This window comes from Ursus americanus, chromosome 25 (assembly GCF_024610735.1).
Source record: "Ursus americanus isolate L20-20 chromosome 25, mUrsAme1.1.p, whole genome shotgun sequence".
NCBI classification, from domain to species: domain Eukaryota; kingdom Metazoa; phylum Chordata; class Mammalia; order Carnivora; family Ursidae; genus Ursus; species Ursus americanus.
This window is the reverse complement of record NC_142151.1, coordinates 33,230,151-33,255,745: the sequence shown is the minus strand read 5'-3', so window position 1 is coordinate 33,255,745 and position 25,595 is coordinate 33,230,151. Positions and strand designations below refer to the sequence as shown.

The following is a 25,595-nucleotide window of genomic DNA, read 5'->3' as shown; positions in this document are numbered from 1 at the left end:
TAAGGGGCACGAGTGAACCAGGCTTGTTTGCTTTGACTCCCAGTCATCTATACTTGCAGGACGGCTCTGGGTTTTCTCCTGGAAACCAACACTCCTTGCAATGGAGTCCCTGATGCCCACGGAGAAGCGTTTTCTCCCTGGGGTTTCCGGCATGGGTGCTCTTAGGCACAGATCCCCGCACCGTGGAGCCATTCCACAGGAGGCTACGGGTTCTGGGTCCTAATCCTGCCTCTTCCACTTTGGAGACCTCTCCTTACTTTCTTCCTTCTGGGAATAAAGATACCCAAGCGCCATGGTGTCAATGTGATCCGAGTCCCAGGATTTCCCTTTGAGCATCATCCCCAAGGTGTAGCGTGCCACAGAAATATCATTGAGGACGGAATACTTTCACATACAGAAATGGGAGGGAAATGATTCCCCAAGCCATCGGCTGACTCAGCACTGACCCTGGACACCCCGTCGCGAGCGCTGTAAAAGTGCTCCTGACATGACATGGAGGACGACTGGTGCAATGAAGCTAGGGAAGCCACGGCCTCTGAATCATTTCTTTGTCCCGCCCGCTCGGAAGCCGGTGTCCCTTGTGCCATTGTCTTCGGTGTTAAGCAAGAAAACAGACCAACAGCGAGGACAAGCCCCACCCCCCACGCCCGAGAAACCCAAAAGCCTGCTGAAACACGGGATAGGTGCCATCACCTCTCAAGGCGACGGGTCAGACGTCTTTTAGTCTGGAAACTATCGTCCTGAGCCGCGATGCCTGGCACCAGTGGCTTAGGCGTGGGAGGGATCCTCTGTTCTGAACTCAACCTACCTGCTCCACGCCCAGGACCGGTCAAGGTGGGGCCCACTCCAGTGCTGCCTCCGCTGCCGGCGTTGAGGGTCGTGAAACCTGGATGTCCAGCACCACCTGAGGGAAACATAAAATGAACTTCTCATTTCAACGGTCCTTGGACTTTATCACCAATGGGGGATTGAACGATTCGGTCAGTTCCTGCCACAGAAAATGCAGCCTGAATCCAGCGACTTTCTGTCCACAGTCCCCTAAGGTTGGATTCTACTCTAACATTCCTCCAACATTTTGTTGTCGTCCTTCCCATTTCCTGATTGGGGTTGTCACTCCTTTCTTCCTAACGCTCCTGTGTTCTGCATCTCCAATTGGCTCACAATAGGTCCTCCTCTATTCGTCTCCAGGAGGTAGCTTTCAAAGAAACGCCACCTTCCGCCCCGATCACACTGTCCCTCAGGGATGCAAGTCACACTGATGAAATGTCGTGCCGTAGCTAATGACACCCTTCCACTTAAAACACTCAAGACAGCCAGCTATAGCATTCCCTAGTGGCACGTTTTCTCTAACCCTGGCCTAATTTTTTTCACACTGGAGCTTGATCTGACTGAGGTCTGTACTAGATACTATCCGAATCCTAGACGATATGGAAGAAAAGCAAAACGGAACCCATAGGACAGCCACTCCATCTATCCTGGACCAAAACAAGTTAAATGCAAGTCTTTTGGGATAGAGTTTGACCTCCGCGGGTGGGAAAAGGCCAGTCAATTCCTTGTTTGCCATGTTTCCTCAAAAGCCCTACTCTCATGTCACTTCCTTTCTCAAAACCCGAAGTTGCAGATAACTCTCAGTGACAGGCGTTGTGTTTTTTTTGTGTGTCTGTATGTGTGTGTGTGTGTGTGTGTGTGTGTGTGTGTGTGTGTTTTAAGTCAGAAGCAAGGTAGGAGTATACGAACCTGTTCTTGAAGGTTCTGACTGAAGTCCTCGAGTTGTTCCTGAGAAGAAAAAGAGAAATGAGGGGCCACGTGGTGACTCAGGCCGTTCAGCCTCTGACTGTGGATTAAGGCTCCGGTCATGATGTCAGGGTGGTGCGATGAAGCCCGGAGTTGGGCTCCGGGCAGGGTGTGGAGCCTGCTTGCGATTCAATCTCCCCCTCTCCCTCTGCCTACAGCACGGCTAGGTGTACCATTCTGAGAATTTACCTTTTAGAGAGAAGAAGCAATGCACTTGAAGCTATCAAACTGTTATGTGACAGAAGCCCACTTTCTCTTGACAAAGGCCACGGCCTCTGAATGACATTCTCAACTCGCTCCAACTTGCCTTTCTCTGCTTGGGGCTCTAGTGGTCTCACCGGCTGGCGATCCAGTCGGACCCTCCAAAAGCAACACTAACTCTGTCTCGGGAGCTCTGCTGAAGCAGCACGGATGGTGCTGCACGCGGCTTTCAAAGTCCTTTCCATACACTGGTTCGGGCAATTGGTTCACGGATTTCTTCACGTCCCGCCTCAGGTCGAAGGCGTAGCCAAGATGGCAAACCGTGACCCTATCCCAGGCCAGACCCAGTCTCAGAAGTCCAAAGGCGGGAATCTGGCAATTCCACAGAGACCCTGCTCTGCTCTACATCCCGTCTGAGCTGATGTCACAGAAACACTGCCGCGAAGCCCACACAAACCGGGCGGGGGGGTGGGGGTGGGGCCAGGAAGACGGGCACTACCCACGAAAGAGTGACGAATCCCTCCGAAGCCAAGGGCACCTGCCCTCAGGTCAGGAAGAAGATGCTTTCGACCTTGCATTGCCATACCTGGTCTGCCTCCCGAGATTGCGCCTGGGGCACTTGACTCTCCACTTGTCCTCTCACCCCCATGGACTGTGCTGAAGCCCTCTGAAATTTCTGCGGAACCTGACACAACAGCGGAGAAAGGGTTTTACTTCGAGGCTGGCAGGATTCTGCATAGCACTCTTCCCTGGGAGGGCACAATGGAGTTTTCTACTACAAAAGCGTCCTGAAAGGACGCCTAGGATGTCTGCCGCTAGCTATCTCATACCAGTCTAATATCACATACAGCTCCGTCTTGAGAGCGACATGGGTCGTGCTCAGCGCCACCGAAGAGGTGCTAAGGGGTCTCTCCTGACTTGTCTGATTTCCCTGCGCTTGGCGCTCCTGTGCTAGGTTCCTTGGGCAAGTGATGTCTTGCTTACCTCCTCCGGTTGCTGCGGTCGGGCCGCCGGTTCCTCCTGAAAAGAGACAGCAGAGGAAACATTACCCTAGACAGAAATCAATTCATTTACTCTGACAGAAGCCCCACACAGCAGGCCGTATTATTGTTCTTCCCATGGGACCGACGGGGCTCACTGACGTCGTGCTCCAGGTCAGCCCGGGAGTGGGCAGCAGATCCAGGAGCCAAAGCCAGGCAGTCTCCCCCTGGACTTTCGACTCTAACGGTGCCTCTCGGAGCATCTGTGGGAAGGGCGCCATTCTCCACCACTTCCAATTGGCCTTATGTGGAGGTTCCGGCAAAGGCCCACAAAGGCAGAGACGTGACATTCTACACACACAGCAGACCCGAGGGATACAGAAGCTTTCACTCAACGGACAGAACATCCCCGTGGCAAACCGCTCCTCAGTCCTTACCACGGCACGCCCCGGGATCAAACCGTTCCGGGCGCCACCCCTTGGTGGACCAAACTTTGAGGAGCGCCACGCCAAGCCCCTGCACCTAGTATTGCCTGACAGCCAAAAGATGGAGCTGCAGACTGGGCGTCCTTGCCCAAGCATCCCGATCCGCACTTGTGGAAGCAGACACTGAATGGTCGTTGCCCTCACCCTGTAGTCAAGTCACTACTCTGATGGGGAGCCCCCAGTGTCTTCGTGTGGGCAGCTAGACCTTCGATCTTTTACCATCTTCCTGTCATGAGCTCTGGAACTGACGCCCAGCAAGTAGCTACAAGGTAAATAGTAAATCCGGAAGTCGGCCAGGGGAACACAAACGGAGGAAAAGAAAGTCGGGCCACAGACTCGTTAATAAATACATAAAGAGAAGTCCCAGGCTGTGTCTGACAGACAGGATTTCTCATGGTACCTGACGGACTTTTGATTCATCCTGAAAGCGATCAGACCACTGCGAGATTCGAAGCAGTGCAGTTGACAGGGGGACAAGCTCAATTTCTGGAAGGTCCCTGCCACGCACCGTGCACCAAGGGTCAATCGGTAGGGACGTGGCGAGTGACTGGACATGCTCTCAAGCGGGATACGCATCGGGCGCTTCGGGGGCTTGTCCAGACACCTCGCTGGGGGCCCCTCTTCCCAAGCTTCTGATTGTCGGCAGGTGGGCCTGAACACTGCCATTTCTACAAAGTTCCCAGGACATGTGGATGCTGGTCTGGGAAACACTCTTTGAGCACCTCCGCCTTACAGGAAGACGACCCAGCCGAAGGACCGCACGCATGAGGTGGAAGACGTTGAACACTGGAGCGAGGCACAGGCAAATGGGACTCCCAGGAGAGGGTACCTCGACAGCTATTTGAAATGACACACTGACAGCCTAAGGGGCACGAGTGAACCAGGCTTGTTTGCTTTGACTCCCAGTCATCTATACTTGCAGGACGGCTCTGGGTTTTCTCCTGGAAACCAACACTCCTTGCAATGGAGTCCCTGATGCCCACGGAGAAGCGTTTTCTCCCTGGGGTTTCCGGCATGGGTGCTCTTAGGCACAGATCCCCGCACCGTGGAGCCATTCCACAGGAGGCTACGGGTTCTGGGTCCTAATCCTGCCTCTTCCACTTTGGAGACCTCTCCTTACTTTCTTCCTTCTGGGAATAAAGATACCCAAGCGCCATGGTGTCAATGTGATCTGAGTCCCAGGATTTCCCTTTGAGCATCATCCCCAAGGTGTAGCGTGCCACAGAAATATCATTGAGGACGGAATACTTTCACATACAGAAATGGGAGGGAAATGATTCCCCAAGCCATCGGCTGACTCAGCACTGACCCTGGACACCCCGTCGCGAGCGCTGTAAAAGTGCTCCTGACATGACATGGAGGACGACTGGTGCAATGAAGCTAGGGAAGCCACGGCCTCTGAATCATTTCTTTGTCCCGCCCGCTCGGAAGCCGGTGTCCCTTGTGCCATTGTCTTCGGTGTTAAGCAAGAAAACAGACCAACAGCGAGGACAAGCCCCACCCCCCACGCCCGAGAAACCCAAAAGCCTGCTGAAACACGGGATAGGTGCCATCACCTCTCAAGGCGACGGGTCAGACGTCTTTTAGTCTGGAAACTATCGTCCTGAGCCGCGATGCCTGGCACCAGTGGCTTAGGCGTGGGAGGGATCCTCTGTTCTGAACTCAACCTACCTGCTCCACGCCCAGGACCGGTCAAGGTGGGGCCCACTCCAGTGCTGCCTCCGCTGCCGGCGTTGAGGGTCGTTGAACCTGGACGTCCAGCACCACCTGAGGGAAACATAAAACGAACTTCTCATTTCAACGGTCCTTGGACTTTATCACCAATGGGGGATTGAACGATTCGGTCAGTTCCCGCCACAGAAAATGCAGCCTGAATCCAGCGACTTTCTGTCCACAGTCCCCTAAGGTTGGATTCTACTCTAACATTCCTCCAACATTTTGTTGTCGTCCTTCCCATTTCCTGATTGGGGTTGTCGCTCCTTTCTTCCTAACGCTCCTGTGTTCTGCATCTCCAATTGGCTCACACTAGGTCCTCCTCTATTCGTCTCCAGGAGGTTGCTTTCAAAGAAACGCCACCTTCCGCCCCGATCACACTGTCCCTCAGGGATGCAAGTCACACTGATGAAATGTCGTGCCGTAGCTAATGACACCCTTCCACTTAAAACACTCAAGACAGCCAGCTATAGCATTCCCTAGTGGCACGTTTTCTCTAACCCCGGCCTAATTTTTTTCACACTGGAGCTTGATCTGACTGAGGTCTGTACTGGATACTATCCGAATCCTAGACGATATGGAAGAAAAGCAAAACGGAACCCATAGGACAGCCACTCCATCTATCCTGGACCAAAACAAGTTAAATGCAAGTCTTTTGGGATAGAGTTTGACCTCCGCGGGTGGGAAAAGGCCAGTCAATTCCTTGTTTGCCATGTTTTCTCAAAAGCCCTACTCTCATGTCACTTCCTTCCTCAAAACCCGAAGTTGCAGATAACTCTCAGTGACAGGCGTCGTGTTTTTTGTGTGTGTCTGTATGTGTGTGTGTGTGTGTGTGTGTGTGTGTGTGTGTGAGAGTGTTTTAATTCAGAAGCAAGGTAGGAGTATACGAACCTGTTCTTGAAGGTTCTGACTGAAGTCCTCGAGTTGTTCCTGAGAAGAAAAAGAGAAATGAGGGGCCACGTGGTGACTCAGGCCGTTCAGCCTCTGACTGTGGATTAAGGCTCCGGTCATGATGTCAGGGTGGTGCGATGAAGCCCGGAGTTGGGCTCCGGGCAGGGTGTGGAGCCTGCTTGCGATTCAATCTCCCCCTCTCCCTCTGCCTACAGCACGGCTAGGTGTACCATTCTGAGAATTTACCTTTTAGAGAGAAGAAGCAATGCACTTGAAGCTATCAAACTGTTATGTGACAGAAGCCCACTTTCTCTTGACAAAGGCCACGGCCTCTGAATGACATTCTCAACTCGCTCCAACTTGCCTTTCTCTGCTTGGGGCTCTAGTGGTCTCACCGGCTGGCGATCCAGTCGGACCCTCCAAAAGCAACACTAACTCTGTCTCGGGAGCTCTGCTGAAGCAGCACGGATGGTGCTGCACGCGGCTTTCAAAGTCCTTTCCATACACTGGTTCGGGCAATTGGTTCACGGATTTCTTCACGTCCCGCCTCAGGTCGAAGGCGTAGCCAAGATGGCAAACCGTGACCCTATCCCAGGCCAGACCCAGTCTCAGAAGTCCAAAGGCGGGAATCTGGCAATTCCACAGAGACCCTGCTCTGCTCTACATCCCGTCTGAGCTGATGTCACAGAAACACTGCCGCGAAGCCCACACAAACCGGGCGGGGGGGTGGGGGTGGGGCCAGGAAGACGGGCACTACCCACGAAAGAGTGACGAATCCCTCCGAAGCCAAGGGCACCTGCCCTCAGGTCAGGAAGAAGATGCTTTCGACCTTGCATTGCCATACCTGGTCTGCCTGCCGAGGTTGCGCCTGGGGCACTTGACTCTCCACTTGTCCTCTCACCCCCATGGACTGTGCTGAAGCCCTCTGAAATTTCTGCGGAACCTGACACAACAGCGGAGAAAGGGTTTTACTTCGAGGCTGGCAGGATTCTGCATAGCACTCTTCCCTGGGAGGGCACAATGGAGTTTTCTACTACAAAAGCGTCCTGAAAGGACGCCTAGGATGTCTGCCGCTAGCTATCTCATACCAGTCTAATATCACATACAGCTCCGTCTTGAGAGCGACATGGGTCGTGCTCAGCGCCACCGAAGAGGTGCTAAGGGGTCTCTCCTGACTTGTCTGATTTCCCTGCGCTTGGCGCTCCTGTGCTAGGTTCCTTGGGCAAGTGATGTCTTGCTTACCTCCTCCGGTTGCTGCGGTCGGGCCGCCGGTTCCTCCTGAAAAGAGACAGCAGAGGAAACATTACCCTAGACAGAAATCAATTCATTTACTCTGACAGAAGCCCCACACAGCAGGCCGTATTATTGTTCTTCCCATGGGACCGACGGGGCTCACTGACGTCGTGCTCCAGGTCAGCCCGGGAGTGGGCAGCAGATCCAGGAGCCAAAGCCAGGCAGTCTCCCCCTGGACTTTCGACTCTAACGGTGCCTCTCGGAGCATCTGTGGGAAGGGCGCCATTCTCCACCACTTCCAATCGGCCTTATGTGGAGGTTCCGGCAAAGGCCCACAAAGGCAGAGACGTGACATTCTACACACACAGCAGACCCGAGGGATACAGAAGCTTTCACTCAACGGACAGAACATCCCCGTGGCAAACCGCTCCTCAGTCCTTACCACGGCACGCCCCGGGATCAAACCGTTCCGGGCGCCACCCCTTGGTGGACCAAACTTTGAGGAGCGCCACGCCAAGCCCCTGCACCTAGTATTGCCTGACAGCCAAAAGATGGAGCTGCAGACTGGGCGTCCTTGCCCAAGCATCCCGATCCGCACTTGTGGAAGCAGACACTGAATGGTCGTTGCCCTCACCCTGCAGTCAAGTCACTACTCTGATGGGGAGCCCCCAGTGTCTTCGTGTGGGCAGCTAGACCTTCGATCTTTTACCATCTTCCTGTCATGAGCTCTGGAACTGACGCCCAGCAAGTAGCTACAAGGTAAATAGTAAATCCGGAAGTCGGCCAGGGGAACACAAACGGAGGAAAAGAAAGTCGGGCCACAGACTCGTTAATAAATACATAAAGAGAAGTCCCAGGCTGTGTCTGACAGACAGGATTTCTCATGGTACCTGACGGACTTTTGATTCATCCTGAAAGCGATCAGACCACTGCGGGATTCGAAGCAGTGCAGTTGACAGAGGGACAAGCTCAATTTCTGGAAGGTCCCTGCCACGCACCGTGCACCAAGGGTCAATCGGTAGGGACGTGGCGAGTGACTGGACATGCTCTCAACCGGGATACGCATCGGGCGCTTCGGGGGCTTGTCCAGACACCTTGCTGGGGGCCCCTCTTCCCAAGCTTCTGATTGTTGGCAGGTGGGCCTGAACACTGCCATTTCTACAAAGTTCCCAGGACATGTGGATGCTGGTCTGGGAAACACTCTTTGAGCACCTCCGCCTTACATGAAGACGACCCAGCCGAAGGACCGCACGCATGAGGTGGAAGACGTTGAACACCGGAGCGAGGCACAGGCAAATGGGACTCCCAGGAGAGGGTACCTCGACAGCTATTTGAAATGACACACTGACAGCCTAAGGGGCACGAGTGAACTCAGGCTTGTTTGCTTTGACTCCCAGTCATCTATACTTGCAGGACGGCTCTGGGTTTTCTCCTGGAAACCAACACTCCTTGCAATGGAGTCCCTGATGCCCACGGAGAAGCGTTTTCTCCCTGGGGTTTCCGGCATGGGTGCTCTTAGGCACAGATCCCCGCACCGTGGAGCCATTCCAGAGGAGGCTACGGGTTCTGGGTCCTAATCCTGCCTCTTCCACTTTGGAGACCTCTCCTTACTTTCTTCCTTCTGGGAATAAAGATACCCAAGCGCCATGGTGTCAATGTGATCTGAGTCCCAGGATTTCCCTTTGAGCATCATCCCCAAGGTGTAGCGTGCCACAGAAATATCATTGAGGACGGAATACTTTCACATACAGAAATGGGAGGGAAATGATTCCCCAAGCCATCGGCTGACTCAGCACTGACCCTGGACACCCCGTCGCGAGTGCTGTAAAAGTGCTCCTGACATGACATGGAGGACGACTGGTGCAATGAAGCTAGGGAAGCCACGGCCTCTGAATCATTTCTTTGTCCCGCCCGCTCGGAAGCCGGTGTCCCTTGTGCCATTGTCTTCGGTGTTAAGCAAGAAAACAGACCAACAGCGAGGACAAGCCCCACCCCCCACTCCCGAAAAACCCAAAAGCCTGCTGAAACACGGGATAGGTGCCATCACCTCTCAAGGCGACGGGTCAGACGTCTTTTAGTCTGGAAACTATCGTCCTGAGCCGCGATGCCTGGCACCAGTGGCTTAGGCGTGGGAGGGATCCTCTGTTCTGAACTCAACCTACCTGCTCCACGCCCAGGACCGGTCAAGGTGGGGCCCACTCCAGTGCTGCCTCCGCTGCCGGCGTTGAGGGTCGTGAAACCTGGATGTCCAGCACCACCTGAGGGAAACATAAAATGAACTTCTCATTTCAACGGTCCTTGGACTTTATCACCAATGGGGGATTGAACGATTCGGTCAGTTCCCGCCACAGAAAATGCAGCCTGAATCCAGCGACTTTCTGTCCACAGTCCCCTAAGGTTGGATTCTACTCTAACATTCCTCCAACATTTTACTGTCGTCCTTCCCATTTCCTGATTGGGGTTGTCGCTCCTTTCTTCCTAACGCTCATGTGTTCTGCATCTCCAATTGGCTCACACTAGGTCCTCCTCTATTCGTCTCCAGGAGGTTGCTTTCAAAGAAACGCCACCTTCCGCCCCGATCACACTGTCCCTCAGGGATGCAAGTCACACTGATGAAATGTCGTGCCGTAGCTAATGACACCCTTCCACTTAAAACACTCAAGACAGCCAGCTATAGCATTCCCTAGTGGCACGTTTTCTCTAACCCTGGCCTAATTTTTTTCACACTGGAGCTTGATCTGACTGAGGTCTGTACTAGATACTATCCGAATCCTAGACGATATGGAAGAAAAGCAAAACGGAACCCATAGGACAGCCACTCCATCTATCCTGGATCAAAACAAGTTAAATGCAAGTCTTTTGGGATAGAGTTTGACCTCCGCGGGTGGGAAGAGGCCAGTCAATTCCTTGTTTGCCATGTTTTCTCAAAAGCCCTACTCTCATGTCACTTCCTTCCTCAAAACCCGAAGTTGCAGATAACTCTCAGTGACAGGCGTTGTGTTTTTTTTGTGTGTCTGTATGTGTGTGTGTGTGTGTGTGTGTGTGTGTGAGTGTTTTAAGTCAGAAGCAACGTAGGAGTATACGAACCTGTTCTTGAAGGTTCTGACTGAAGTCCTCGAGTTGTTCCTGAGAAGAAAAAGAGAAATGAGGGGCCACGTGGTGACTCAGGCCGTTCAGCCTCTGACTGTGGATTAAGGCTCCGGTCATGATGTCAGGGTGGTGCGATGAAGCCCGGAGTTGGGCTCCGGGCAGGGTGTGGAGCCTGCTTGCGATTCAATCTCCCCCTCTCCCTCTGCCAGCAGCACGGCTAGGTGTACCATTCTGAGAATTTACCTTTTAGAGAGAAGAAGCAATGCACTTGAAGCTATCAAACTGTTATGTGACAGAAGCCCACTTTCTCTTGACAAAGGCCACGGCCTCTGAATGACATTCTCAACTCGCTCCAACTTGCCTTTCTCTGCTTGGGGCTCTAGTGGTCTCACCGGCTGGCGATCCAGTCGGACCCTCCAAAAGCAACACTAACTCTGTCTCGGGAGCTCTGCTGAAGCAGCACGGATGGTGCTGCACGTGGCTTTCAAAGTCCTTTCCATACACTGGTTCGGGCAATTGGTTCACGGATTTCTTCACGTCCCGCCTCAGGTCGAAGGCGTAGCCAAGATGGCAAACCGTGACCCTATCCCAGGCCAGACCCAGTCTCAGAAGTCCAAAGGCGGGAATCTGGCAATTCCACAGAGACCCTGCTCTGCTCTACATCCCGTCTGAGCTGATGTCACAAAAACACTGCCGCGAAGCCCACACAAACCGGGCGGGGGGGTGGGGGTGGGGCCAGGAAGACGGGCACTACCCACGAAAGAGTGACGAATCCCTCCGAAGCCAAGGGCACCTGCCCTCAGGTCAGGAAGAAGATGCTTTCGACCTTGCATTGCCATACCTGGTCTGCCTGCCGAGGTTGCGCCTGGGGCACTTGACTCTCCACTTGTCCTCTCACCCCCATGGACTGTGCTGAAGCCCTCTGAAATTTCTGCGGAACCTGACACAACAGCGGAGAAAGGGTTTTACTTCGAGGCTGGCAGGATTCTGCATAGCACTCTTCCCTGGGAGGGCACAATGGAGTTTTCTACTACAAAAGCGTCCTGAAAGGACGCCTAGGATGTCTGCCGCTAGCTATCTCATACCAGTCTAATATCACATACAGCTCCGTCTTGAGAGCGACATGGGTCGTGCTCAGCGCCACCGAAGAGGTGCTAAGGGGTCTCTCCTGACTTGTCTGATTTCCCTGCGCTTGGCGCTCCTGTGCTAGGTTCCTTGGGCAAGTGATGTCTTGCTTACCTCCTCCGGTTGCTGCGGTCGGGCCGCCGGTTCCTCCTGAAAAGAGACAGCAGAGGAAACATTACCCTAGACAGAAATCAATTCATTTACTCTGACAGAAGCCCCACACAGCAGGCCGTATTATTGTTCTTCCCATGGGACCGACGGGGCTCACTGACGTCGTGCTCCAGGTCAGCCCGGGAGTGGGCAGCAGATCCAGGAGCCAAAGCCAGGCAGTCTCCCCCTGGACTTTCGACTCTAACGGTGCCTCTCGGAGCATCTGTGGGAAGGGCGCCATTCTCCACCACTTCCAATCGGCCTTATGTGGAGGTTCCGGCAAAGGCCCACAAAGGCAGAGACGTGACATTCTACACACACAGCAGACCCGAGGGATACAGAAGCTTTCACTCAACGGACAGAACATCCCCGTGGCAAACCGCTCCTCAGTCCTTACCACGGCACGCCCCGGGATCAAACCGTTCCGGGCGCCACCCCTTGGTGGACCAAACTTTGAGGAGCGCCACGCCAAGCCCCTGCACCTAGTATTGCCTGACAGCCAAAAGATGGAGCTGCAGACTGGGCGTCCTTGCCCAAGCATCCCGATCCGCACTTGTGGAAGCAGACACTGAATGGTCGTTGCCCTCACCCTGCAGTCAAGTCACTACTCTGATGGGGAGCCCCCAGTGTCTTCGTGTGGGCAGCTAGACCTTCGATCTTTTACCATCTTCCTGTCATGAGCTCTGGAACTGACGCCCAGCAAGTAGCTACAAGGTAAATAGTAAATCCGGAAGTCGGCCAGGGGAACACAAACGGAGGAAAAGAAAGTCGGGCCACAGACTCGTTAATAAATACATAAAGAGAAGTCCCAGGCTGTGTCTGACAGACAGGATTTCTCATGGTACCTGACGGACTTTTGATTCATCCTGAAAGCGATCAGACCACTGCGGGATTCGAAGCACTGCAGTTGACAGGGGGACAAGCTCAATTTCTGGAAGGTCCCTGCCACGCACCGTGCACCAAGGGTCAATCGGTAGGGACGTGGCGAGTGACTGGACATGCTCTCAACCGGGATACGCATCCGGGGCTTCGGGCGCTTGTCCAGACACCTTGCTGGGGGCCCCTCTTCCCAAGCTTCTGATTGTCGGCAGGTGGGCCTGAACACTGCCATTTCTACAAAGTTCCCAGGACATGTGGATGCTGGTCTGGGAAACACTCTTTGAGCACCTCCGCCTTACAGGAAGACGACCCAGCCGAAGGACCGCACGCATGAGGTGGAAAACGTTGAACACCGGAGCGAGGCACAGGCAAATGGGACTCCCAGAAGAGGGTACCTCGACAGCTATTTGAAATGACACACTGACAGCCTAAGGGGCACGAGTGAACTCAGGCTTGTTTGCTTTGACTCCCAGTCATTTATACTTGCAGGACGGCTCTGGGTTTTCTCCTGGAAACCAACACTCCTTGCAATGGAGTCCCTGATGCCCACGGAGAAGCGTTTTCTCCCTGGGGTTTCCGGCATGGGTGCTCTTAGGCACAGATCCACGTACCGTGGAGCCATTCCAGAGGAGGCTACGGGTTCTGGGTCCTAATCCTGCCTCTTCCACTTTGGAGACCTCTCCTTACTTTCTTCTTCTGGGAATAAAGATACCCAAGCGCCATGGTGTCAATGTGATCTGAGTCCCAGGATTTCCCTTTGAGCATCATCCCCAACGTGTAGCGTGCCACAGAAATATCATTGAGGACGGAATACTTTCACATACAGAAATGGGAGGGAAATGATTCCCCAAGCCATCGGCTGACTCAGAACTGACCCTGGACACCCCGTCGCGAGTGCTGTAAAAGTGCTCCTGACATGACATGGAGGACGACTGGTGCAATGAAGCTAGGGAAGCCACGGCCTCTGAATCATTTCTTTGTCCCGCCCGCTCGGAAGCCGGTGTCCCTTGTGCCATTGTCTTCGGTGTTAAGCAAGAAAACAGACCAACAGCGAGGACAAGCCCCCCCCACCTACCCCCGAGAAACCCAAAAGCCTGCTGAAACACGGGATAGGTGCCATCACCTCTCAAGGCGACGGGTCAGACGTCTTTTAGTCTGGAAACTATCGTCCTGAGCCGCGATGCCTGGCACCAGTGGCTTAGGCGTGGGAGGGATCCTCTGTTCTGAACTCAACCTACCTGCTCCACGCCCAGGACCGGTCAAGGTGCTGCCCGCTCCAGTGCTGCCTCCGCTGCCAGCGTTGCGGGTAGTGAAACCTGGATGTCCAGCACCACCTGAGGGAAACATAAAATGAACTTCTCATTTCAACGGTCCTTGGACTTTATCACCAATGGGGGATTGAACGATTCGGTCAGTTCCCGCCACAGAAAATGCAGCCTGAATCCAGCGACTTTCTGTCCACAGTCCCCTAAGGTTGGATTCTACTCTAACATTCCTCCAACATTTTGCTGTCGTCCTTCCCATTTCCTGATTGGGGTTGTCGCTCCTTTCTTCCTAACGCTCATGTGTTCTGCATCTCCAATTGGCTCACACTAGGTCCTCCTCTATTCGTCTCCAGGAGGTTGCTTTCAAAGAAACGCCACCTTCCGCCCTGATCACACTGTCCCTCAGGGATGCAAGTCACACTGATGAAATGTCGTGCCGTAGCTAATGACACCCTTCCACTTAAAACACTCAAGACAGCCAGCTATAGCATTCCCTAGTGGCACGTTTTCTCTAACCCTGGCCTAATTTTTTTCACACTGGAGCTTGATCTGACTGAGGTCTGTACTAGATACTATCCGAATCCTAGACGATATGGAAGAAAAGCAAAACGGAACCCATAGGACAGCCACTCCATGTATCCTGGATCAAAACAAGTTAAATGCAAGTCTTTTGGGATAGAGTTTGACCTCCGCGGGTGGGAAAAGGCCAGTCAATTCCTTGTTTGCCATGTTTCCTCAAAAGCCCTACTCTCATGTCACTTCCTTTCTCAAAACCTGAAGTTGCAGATAACTCTCAGTGACAGGCGTTGTGTTTTTTTTGTGTGTCTGTATGTGTGTGTGTGTGTGTGTGTGTGTGTGTGTGTGTGTGTGTGAGTGTTTTAAGTCAGAAGCAAGGTAGGAGTATACGAACCTGTTCTTGAAGGTTCTGACTGAAGTCCTCGAGTTGTTCCTGAGAAGAAAAAGAGAAATGAGGGGCCACGTGGTGACTCAGGCCGTTCAGCCTCTGACTGTGGATTAAGGCTCCGGTCATGATGTCAGGGTGGTGCGATGAAGCCCGGAGTTGGGCTCCGGGCAGGGTGTGGAGCCTGCTTGCGATTCGATCTCCCCCTCTCCCTCTGCCTGCAGCACGGCTAGGTGTACCATTCTGAGAATTTACCTTTTAGAGAGAAGAAGCAATGCACTTGAAGCTATCAAACTGTTATGTGACAGAAACCCACTTTCTCTTGACAAAGGCCACGGCCTCTGAATGACATTCTCAACTCGCTCCAACTTGCCTTTCTCTGCTTGGGGCTCTAGTGGTCTCACCGGCTGGCGATCCAGTCGGACCCTCCAAAAGCAACACTAACTCTGTCTCGGGAGCTCTGCTGAAGCAGCACGGATGGTGCTGCACGCGGCTTTCAAAGTCCTTTCCATACACTGGTTCGGGCAATTGGTTCACGGATTTCTTCACGTCCCGCCTCAGGTCGAAGGCGTAGCCAAGATGGCAAACCGTGACCCTATCCCAGGCCAGACCCAGTGTCAGAAGTCCAAAGGCGGGAATCTGGCAATTCCACAGAGACCCTGCTCTGCTCTACATCCCGTCTGAGCTGATGTCACAGAAACACTGCCGCGAAGCCCACACAAACCGGGCGGGGGGGTGGGGGTGGGGCCAGGAAGACGGGCACTACCCACGAAAGAGTGACGAATCCCTCCAAAGCCAAGGGCACCTGCCCTCAGGTCAGGAAGAAGATGCTTTCGACCTTGCATTGCCATACCTGGTCTGCCTGCCGAGGTTGCGCCTGGGGCACTTGACTCTCCACTTGTCCTCTCACCCCCATGGACTGTGCTGAAGCCCTCTGAAATTTCTGCGGAACCTGACACAACAGCGGAGAAAGGGTTTTACTTCGAGGCTGGCAGGATTCTGCATAGCACTCTTCCCTGGGAGGGCACAATGGAGTTTTCTACTACAAAAGCGTCCTGAAAGGACGCCTAGGATGTCTGCCGCTAGCTATCTCATACCAGTCTAATATCACATACAGCTCCGTCTTGAGAGCGACATGGGTCGTGCTCAGCGCCACCGAAGAGGTGCTAAGGGGTCTCTCCTGACTTGTCTGATTTCCCTGCGCTTGGCGCTCCTGTGCTAGGTTCCTTGGGCAAGTGATGTCTTGCTTACCTCCTCCGGTTGCTGCGGTCGGGCCGCCGGTTCCTCCTGAAAAGAGACAGCAGAGGAAACATTACCCTAGACAGAAATCAATTCATTTACTCTGACAGAAGCCCCACACAGCAGGCCGTATTATTGTTCTTCCCATGGGACCGACGGGGCTCACTGACGTCGTGCTCCAGGTCAGCCCGGGAGTGGGCAGCAGATCCAGGAGCCAAAGCCAGGCAGTCTCCCCCTGGACTTTCGACTCTAACGGTGCCTCTCGGAGCATCTGTGGGAAGGGCGCCATTCTCCACCACTTCCAATCGGCCTTATGTGGAGGTTCCGGCAAAGGCCCACAAAGGCAGAGACGTGACATTCTACACACACAGCAGACCCGAGGGATACAGAAGCTTTCACTCAACGGACAGAACATCCCCGTGGCAAACCGCTCCTCAGTCCTTACCACGGCACGCCCCGGGATCAAACCGTTCCGGGCGCCACCCCTTGGTGGACCAAACTTTGAGGAGCGCCACGCCAAGCCCCTGCACCTAGTATTGCCTGACAGCCAAAAGATGGAGCTGCAGACTGGGCGTCCTTGCCCAAGCATCCCGATCCGCACTTGTGGAAGCAGACACTGAATGGTCGTTGCCCTCACCCTGCAGTCAAGTCACTACTCTGATGGGGAGCCCCCAGTGTCTTTGTGTGGGCAGCTAGACCTTCGATCTTTTACCATCTTCCTGTCATGAGCTCTGGAACTGACGCCCAGCAAGTAGCTACACGGTAAATAGTAAATCCGGAAGTCGGCCAGGGGAACACAAACGGAGGAAAAGAAAGTCGGGCCATAGTCTCGTTAATAAATACATAAAGAGAAGTCCCAGGCTGTGTCTGACAGACAGGATTTCTCATGGCACCTGACGGACTTTTGATTCATCCTGAATGCGATCAGACCACTGTGGGATTCGAAGCAGTGCAGTTGACAGGGGGACAAGCTCAATTTCTGGAAGGTCCCTGCCACGCACCGTGCACCAAGGGTCAATCGGTAGGGACGTGGCGAGTGACTGGACATGCTCTCAACCGGGATACGCATCGGGTGCTTCGGGGGCTTGTCCAGACACCTTGCTGGGGGCCCCTCTTCCCAAGCTTCTGATTGTCGGCAGGTGGGCCTGAACACTGCCATTTCTACAAAGTTCCCAGGACATGTGGATGCTGGTCTGGGAAACACTCTTTGAGCACCTCCGCCTTACAGGAAGACGACCCAGCCGAAGGACCGCACGCATGAGGTGGAAGACGTTGAACACCGGAGCGAGGCACAGGCAAATGGGACTCCCAGAAGAGGGTACCTCGACAGCTATTTGAAATGACACGCTGACAGCCTAAGGGGCACGAGTGAACTCAGGCTTGTTTGCTTTGACTCCCAGTCATCTATACTTGCAGGACGGCTCTGGGTTTTCTCCTGGAAACCAACACTCCTTGCAATGGAGTCCCTGATGCCCACGGAGAAGCGTTTTCTCCCTGGGGTTTCCGGCATGGGTGCTCTTAGGCACAGATCCCCGCACCGTGGAGCCATTCCAGAGGAGGCTACGGGTTCTGGGTCCTAATCCTGCCTCTTCCACTTTGGAGACCTCTCCTTAGTTTCTTCCTTCTGGGAATGAAGATACCCAAGCGCCATGGTGTCAATGTGATCTGAGTCCCAGGATTTCCCTTTGAGCATCATCCCCAAGGTGTAGCGTGCCACAGAAATATCATTGAGGACGGAATACTTTCACATACAGAAATGGGAGGGAAATGATTCCCCAAGCCATCGGCTGACTCAGCACTGACCCTGGACACCCCGTCGCGAGCGCTGTAAAAGTGCTCCTGACGTGACATGGAGGACGACTGGTGCAATGAAGCTAGGGAAGCCACGGCCTCTGAATCATTTCTTTGTCCCGCCCGCTCGGAAGCCGGTGTCCCTTGTGCCATTGTCTTCGGTGTTAAGCAAGAAAACAGACCAACAGCGAGGACAAGCCCCCCCCACCTACCCCCGAGAAACCCAAAAGCCTGCTGAAACACGGGATAGGTGCCATTACCTCTCAAGGCGACGGGTCAGACGTCTTTTAGTCTGGAAACTATCGTCCTGAGCCGCGATGCCTGGCACCAGTGGCTTAGGCGTGGGAGGGATCCTCTGTTCTGAACTCAACCTACCTGCTCCATGCCCAGGACCGGTCAAGGTGCTGCCCGCTCCAGTGCTGCCTCCGCTGCCAGCGTTGCGGGTAGTGAAACCTGGATGTCCAGCACCACCTGAGGGAAACATAAAATGAACTTCTCATTTCAACGGTCCTTGGACTTTATCACCAATGGGGGATTGAACGATTCGGTCAGTTCCCGCCACAGAAAATGCAGCCTGAATCCAGCGACTTTCTGTCCACAGTCCCCTAAGGTTGGATTCTACTCTAACATTCCTCCAACATTTTGCTGTCGTCCTTCCCATTTCCTGATTGGGGTTGTCGCTCCTTTCTTCCTAACGCTCATGTGTTCTGCATCTCCAATTGGCTCACACTAGGTCCTCCTCTATTCGTCTCCAGGAGGTTGCTTTCAAAGAAATGCCACCTTCCGCCCCGATCACACTGTCCCTCAGGGATGCAAGTCACACTGATTAAATGTCGTGCCGTAGCTAATGACACCCTTCCACTTAAAACACTCAAGACAGCCAGCTATAGCATTCCCTAGTGGCACGTTTTCTCTAACCCTGGCCTAATTTTTTTCACACTGGAGCTTGATCTGACTGAGGTCTGTACTTGATACTATCCGAATCCTAGACGATATGGAAGAAAAGCAAAACGAAACCCATAGGACAGCCACTCCATCTATCCTGGATCAAAACAAGTTAAATGCAAGTCTTTTGGGATAGAGTTTGACCTCCGCGGGTGGGAAAAGGCCAGTCAATTCCTTGTTTGCCATGTTTTCTCAAAAGCCCTACTCTCATGTCACTTCCTTCCTCAAAACCCGAAGTTGCAGATAACTCTCAGTGACAGGCGTTGTGTTTTTTTTGTGTGTCTGTATATGTGTGTGTGTGTGTGTGTGTGTGTGTGTGAGTGTTTTAAGTCAGAAGCAAGGTAGGAGTATACGAACCTGTTCTTGAAGGTTCTGACTGAAGTCCTCGAGTTGTTCCTGAGAAGAAAAAGAGAAATGAGGGGCCACGTGGTGACTCAGGCCGTTCAGCCTCTGACTGTGGATTAAGGCTCCGGTCATGATGTCAGGGTGGTGCGATGAAGCCCGGAGTTGGGCTCCGGGCAGGGTGTGGAGCCTGCTTGCGATTCAATCTCCCCCTCTCCCTCTGCCTGCAGCACGGCTAGGTGTACCATTCTGAGAATTTACCTTTTAGAGAGAAGAAGCAATGCACTTGAAGCTATCAAACTGTTATGTGACAGAAGCCCACTTTCTCTTGACAAAGGCCACGGCCTCTGAATGACATTCTCAACTCGCTCCAACTTGCCTTTCTCTGCTTGGGGCTCTAGTGGTCTCACCGGCTGGCGATCCAGTCGGACCCTCCAAAAGCAACACTAACTCTGTCTCGGGAGTTCTGCTGAAGCAGCACGGATGGTGCTGCACGTGGCTTTCAAAGTCCTTTCCATACACTGGTTCGGGCAATTGGTTCACGGATTTCTTCACGTCCCGCCTCAGGTCGAAGGCGTAGCCAAGATGGCAAACCGTGACCCTATCCCAGGCCAGACCCAGTCTCAGAAGTCCAAAGGCGGGAATCTGGCAATTCCACAGAGACCCTGCTCTGCTCTACATCCCGTCTGAGCTGATGTCACAGAAACACTGCCGCGAAGCCCACACAAACCGGGCGGGGGGGTGGGGGTGGGGCCAGGAAGACGGGCACTACCCACGAAAGAGTGACGAATCCCTCCGAAGCCAAGGGCACCTGCCCTCAGGTCAGGAAGAAGATGCTTTCGACCTTGCATTGCCATACCTGGTCTGCCTCCCGAGGTTGCGCCTGGGGCACTTGACTCTCCACTTGTCTTCTCACCCCCATGGACTGTGCTGAAGCCCTCTGAAATTTCTGCGGAACCTGACACAACAGCGGAGAAAGGGTTTTACTTCGAGGCTGGCAGGATTCTGCATAGCACTCTTCCCTGGGAGGGCACAATGGAGTTTTCTACTACAAAAGCGTCCTGAAAGGACGCCTAGGATGTCTGCCGCTAGCTATCTCATACCAGTCTAATATCACATACAGCTCCGTCTTGAGAGCGACATGGGTCGTGCTCAGCGCCACCGAAGAGGTGCTAAGGGGTCTCTCCTGACTTGTCTGATTTCCCTGCGCTTGGCGCTCCTGTGCTAGGTTCCTTGGGCAAGTGATGTCTTGCTTACCTCCTCCGGTTGCTGCGGTCGGGCCGCCGGTTCCTCCTGAAAAGAGACAGCAGAGGAAACATTACCCTAGACAGAAATCAATTCATTTACTCTGACAGAAGCCCCACACAGCAGGCCATATTATTGTTCTTCCCATGGGACCTACGGGGCTCACTGACGTCGTGCTCCAGGTCAGCCCGGGAGTGGGCAGCAGATCCAGGAGCCAAAGCCAGGCAGTCTCCCCCTGGACTTTCGACTCTAACGGTGCCTCTCGGAGCATCTGTGGGAAGGGCGCCATTCTCCACCACTTCCAATCGGCCTTATGTGGAGGTTCCGGCAAAGGCCCACAAAGGCAGAGACGTGACATTCTACACACACAGCAGACCCGAGGGATACAGAAGCTTTCACTCAACGGACAGAACATCCCCGTGGCAAACCGCTCCTCAGTCCTTACCACGGCACGCCCCGGGATCAAACCGTTCCGGGCGCCACCCCTTGGGGGCCAAACTTTGAGGAGCGCCACGCCAAGCCCCTGCACCTAGTATTGCCTGACAGCCAAAAGATGGAGCTGCAGACTGGGCGTCCTTGCCCAAGCATCCCGATCCACACTTGTGGAAGCAGACACTGAATGGTCGTTGCCCTCACCCTGCAGTCAAGTCACTACTCTGATGGGGAGCCCCCAGTGTCTTCGTGTAGGCAGCTAGACCTTCGATCTTTTACCATCTTCCTGTCATGGGCTCTGGAACTGACGCCCAGCAAGTAGCTACACGGTAAATAGTAAATCCGGAAGTCGGCCAGGGGAACACAAACGGAGGAAAAGAAAGTCGGGCCATAGTCTCGTTAATAAATACATAAAGAGAAGTCCCAGGCTGTGTCTGACAGACAGGATTTCTCATGGCACCTGACGGACTTTTGATTCATCCTGAATGCGATCAGACCACTGTGGGATTCGAAGCAGTGCAGTTGACAGGGGGACAAGCTCAATTTCTGGAAGGTCCCTGCCACGCACCGTGCACCAAGGGTCAATCGGTAGGGACGTGGCGAGTGACTGGACATGCTCTCAACCGGGATACGCATCGGGTGCTTCGTGGGCTTGTCCAGACACCTTGCTGGGGGCCCCTCTTCCCAAGCTTCTGATTGTCGGCAGGTGGGCCTGAACACTGCCATTTCTACAAAGTTCCCAGGACATGTGGATGCTGGTCTGGGAAACACTCTTTGAGCACCTCCGCCTTACAGGAAGACGACCCAGCCGAAGGACCGCACGCATGAGGTGGAAGACGTTGAACACCGGAGCGAGGCACAGGCAAATGGGACTCCCAGGAGAGGGTACCTCGACAGCTATTTGAAATGACACACTGACAGCCTAAGGGGCACGAGTGAACTCAGGCTTGTTTGCTTTGACTCCCAGTCATCTATACTTGCAGGACGGCTCTGGGTTTTCTCCTGGAAACCAACACTCCTTGCAATGGAGTCCCTGATGCCCACGGAGAAGCGTTTTCTCCCTGGGGTTTCCGGCATGGGTGCTCTTAGGCACAGATCCCCGCACCGTGGAGCCATTCCAGAGGAGGCTACGGGTTCTGGGTCCTAATCCTGCCTCTTCCACTTTGGAGACCTCTCCTTACTTTCTTCCTTCTGGGAATGAAGATACCCAAGCGCCATGGTGTCAATGTGATCTGAGTCCCAGGATTTCCCTTTGAGCATCATCCCCAAGGTGTAGCGTGCCACAGAAATATCATTGAGGACGGAATACTTTCACATACAGAAATGGGAGGGAAATGATTCCCCAAGCCATCGGCTGACTCAGCACTGACCCTGGACACCCCGTCGCGAGCGCTGTAAAAGTGCTCCTGACGTGACATGGAGGACGACTGGTGCAATGAAGCTAGGGAAGCCACGGCCTCTGAATCATTTCTTTGTCCCGCCCGCTCGGAAGCCGGTGTCCCTTGTGCCATTGTCTTCGGTGTTAAGCAAGAAAACAGACCAACAGCGAGGACAAGCCCCCCCCACCTACCCCCGAGAAACCCAAAAGCCTGCTGAAACACGGGATAGGTGCCATCACCTCTCAAGGCGACGGGTCAGACGTCTTTTAGTCTGGAAACTATCGTCCTGAGCCGCGATGCCTGGCACCAGTGGCTTAGGCGTGGGAGGGATCCTCTGTTCTGAACTCAACCTACCTGCTCCACGCCCAGGACCGGTCAAGGTGGGGCCCACTCCAGTGCTGCCTCCGCTGCCAGCGTTGAGGGTCGTGAAACCTGGATGTCCAGCACCACCTGAGGGAAACATAAAATGAACTTCTCATTTCAACGGTCCTTGGACTTTATCACCAATGGGGGATTGAACGATTCGGTCAGTTCCCGCCACAGAAAATGCAGCCTGAATCCAGCGACTTTCTGTCCACAGTCCCCTAAGGTTGGATTCTACTCTAACATTCCTCCAACATTTTGCTGTCGTCCTTCCCATTTCCTGATTGGGGTTGTCGCTCCTTTCTTCCTAACGCTCATGTGTTCTGCATCTCCAATTGGCTCACACTAGGTCCTCCTCTATTCGTCTCCAGGAGGTTGCTTTCAAAGAAACGCCACCTTCCGCCCCGATCACACTGTCCCTCAGGGATGCAAGTCACACTGATGAAATGTCGTGCCGTAGCTAATGACACCCTTCCACTTAAAACACTCAAGACAGCCAGCTATAGCATTCCCTAGTGGCACGTTTTCTCTAACCCTGGCCTAATTTTTTTCACACTGGAGCTTGATCTGACTGAGGTCTGTACTAGATACTATCCGAATCCTAGACGATATGGAAGAAAAGCAAAACGGAACCCATAGGACAGCCACTCCATCTATCCTGGACCAAAACAAGTTAAATGCAAGTCTTTTGGGATAGAGTTTGACCTCCGCGGGTGGGAAAAGGCCAGTCAATTCCTTGTTTGCCATGTTTTCTCAAAAGCCCTACTCTCATGTCACTTCCTTCCTCAAAACCCGAAGTTGCAGATAACTCTCAGTGACAGGCGTTGTGTTTTTTTTGTGTGTCTGTATGTGTGTGTGTGTGTGTGTGTGTGTGTGTGAGTGTTTTAAGTCAGAAGCAAGGTAGGAGTATACGAACCTGTTCTTGAAGGTTCTGACTGAAGTCCTCGAGTTGTTCCTGAGAAGAAAAAGAGAAATGAGGGGCCACGTGGTGACTCAGGCCGTTCAGCCTCTGACTGTGGATTAAGGCTCCGGTCATGATGTCAGGGTGGTGCGATGAAGCCCGGAGTTGGGCTCCGGGCAGGGTGTGGAGCCTGCTTGCGATTCAATCTCCCCCTCTCCCTCTGCCTACAGCACGGCTAGGTGTACCATTCTGAGAATTTACCTTTTAGAGAGAAGAAGCAATGCACTTGAAGCTATCAAACTGTTATGTGACAGAAACCCACTTTCTCTTGACAAAGGCCACGGCCTCTGAATGACATTCTCAACTCGCTCCAACTTGCCTTTCTCTGCTTGGGGCTCTAGTGGTCTCACCGGCTGGCGATCCAGTCGGACCCTCCAAAAGCAACACTAACTCTGTCTCGGGAGCTCTGCTGAAGCAGCACGGATGGTGCTGCACGCGGCTTTCAAAGTCCTTTCCATACACTGGTTCGGGCAATTGGTTCACGGATTTCTTCACGTCCCGCCTCAGGTCGAAGGCGTAGCCAAGATGGCAAACCGTGACCCTATCCCAGGCCAGACCCAGTCTCAGAAGTCCAAAGGCGGGAATCTGGCAATTCCACAGAGACCCTGCTCTGCTCTACATCCCGTCTGAGCTGATGTCACAGAAACACTGCCGCGAAGCCCACACAAACCGGGCGGGGGGGTGGGGGTGGGGCCAGGAAGACGGGCACTACCCACGAAAGAGTGACGAATCCCTCCGAAGCCAAGGGCACCTGCCCTCAGGTCAGGAAGAAGATGCTTTCGACCTTGCATTGCCATACCTGGTCTGCCTGCCGAGGTTGCGCCTGGGGCACTTGACTCTCCACTTGTCCTCTCACCCCCATGGACTGTGCTGAAGCCCTCTGAAATTTCTGCGGAACCTGACACAACAGCGGAGAAAGGGTTTTACTTCGAGGCTGGCAGGATTCTGCATAGCACTCTTCCCTGGGAGGGCACAATGGAGTTTTCTACTACAAAAGCGTCCTGAAAGGACGCCTAGGATGTCTGCCGCTAGCTATCTCATACCAGTCTAATATCACATACAGCTCCGTCTTGAGAGCGACATGGGTCGTGCTCAGCGCCACCGAAGAGGTGCTAAGGGGTCTCTCCTGACTTGTCTGATTTCCCTGCGCTTGGCGCTCCTGTGCTAGGTTCCTTGGGCAAGTGATGTCTTGCTTACCTCCTCCGGTTGCTGCGGTCGGGCCGCCGGTTCCTCCTGAAAAGAGACAGCAGAGGAAACATTACCCTAGACAGAAATCAATTCATTTACTCTGACAGAAGCCCCACACAGCCTGCCGTATTATTGTTCTTCCCATGGGACCGACGGGGCTCACTGACGTCGTGCTCCAGGTCAGCCCGGGAGTGGGCAGCAGATCCAGGAGCCAAAGCCAGGCAGTCTCCCCCTGGACTTTCGACTCTAACGGTGCCTCTCGGAGCATCTGTGGGAAGGGCGCCATTCTCCACCACTTCCAATCGGCCTTATGTGGAGGTTCCGGCAAAGGCCCACAAAGGCAGAGACGTGACATTCTACACACACAGCAGACCCGAGGGATACAGAAGCTTTCACTCAACGGACAGAACATCCCCGTGGCAAACCGCTCCTCAGTCCTTACCACGGCACGCCCCGGGATCAAACCGTTCCGGGCGCCACCCCTTGGTGGACCAAACTTTGAGGAGCGCCACGCCAAGCCCCTGCACCTAGTATTGCCTGACAGCCAAAAGATGGAGCTGCAGACTGGGCGTCCTTGCCCAAGCATCCCGATCCGCACTTGTGGAAGCAGACACTGAATGGTCGTTGCCCTCACCCTGCAGTCAAGTCACTACTCTGATGGGGAGCCCCCAGTGTCTTTGTGTGGGCAGCTAGACCTTCGATCTTTTACCATCTTCCTGTCATGAGCTCTGGAACTGACGCCCAGCAAGTAGCTACACGGTAAATAGTAAATCCGGAAGTCGGCCAGGGGAACACAAACGGAGGAAAAGAAAGTCGGGCCATAGTCTCGTTAATAAATACATAAAGAGAAGTCCCAGGCTGTGTCTGACAGACAGGATTTCTCATGGCACCTGACGGACTTTTGATTCATCCTGAATGCGATCAGACCACTGTGGGATTCGAAGCAGTGCAGTTGACAGGGGGACAAGCTCAATTTCTGGAAGGTCCCTGCCACGCACCGTGC

The 25,595-nt window shown here is 53.8% G+C and overlaps 1 protein-coding gene across 1 annotated transcript in view; it reads right to left on the bottom strand.

Annotated features, from left to right (window-relative positions):
* Window positions 1-25,595, bottom strand: part of MUC19 (mucin 19, oligomeric) — a 313,802-nt gene that overhangs the window by 145,900 nt on the left and 142,307 nt on the right. Inside the window, 1 exon segment of the mRNA XM_087855394.1 lies at window positions 5,132-5,227. Within this exon segment, the coding sequence (XP_087711520.1) occupies window positions 5,132-5,227 (96 nt within the window).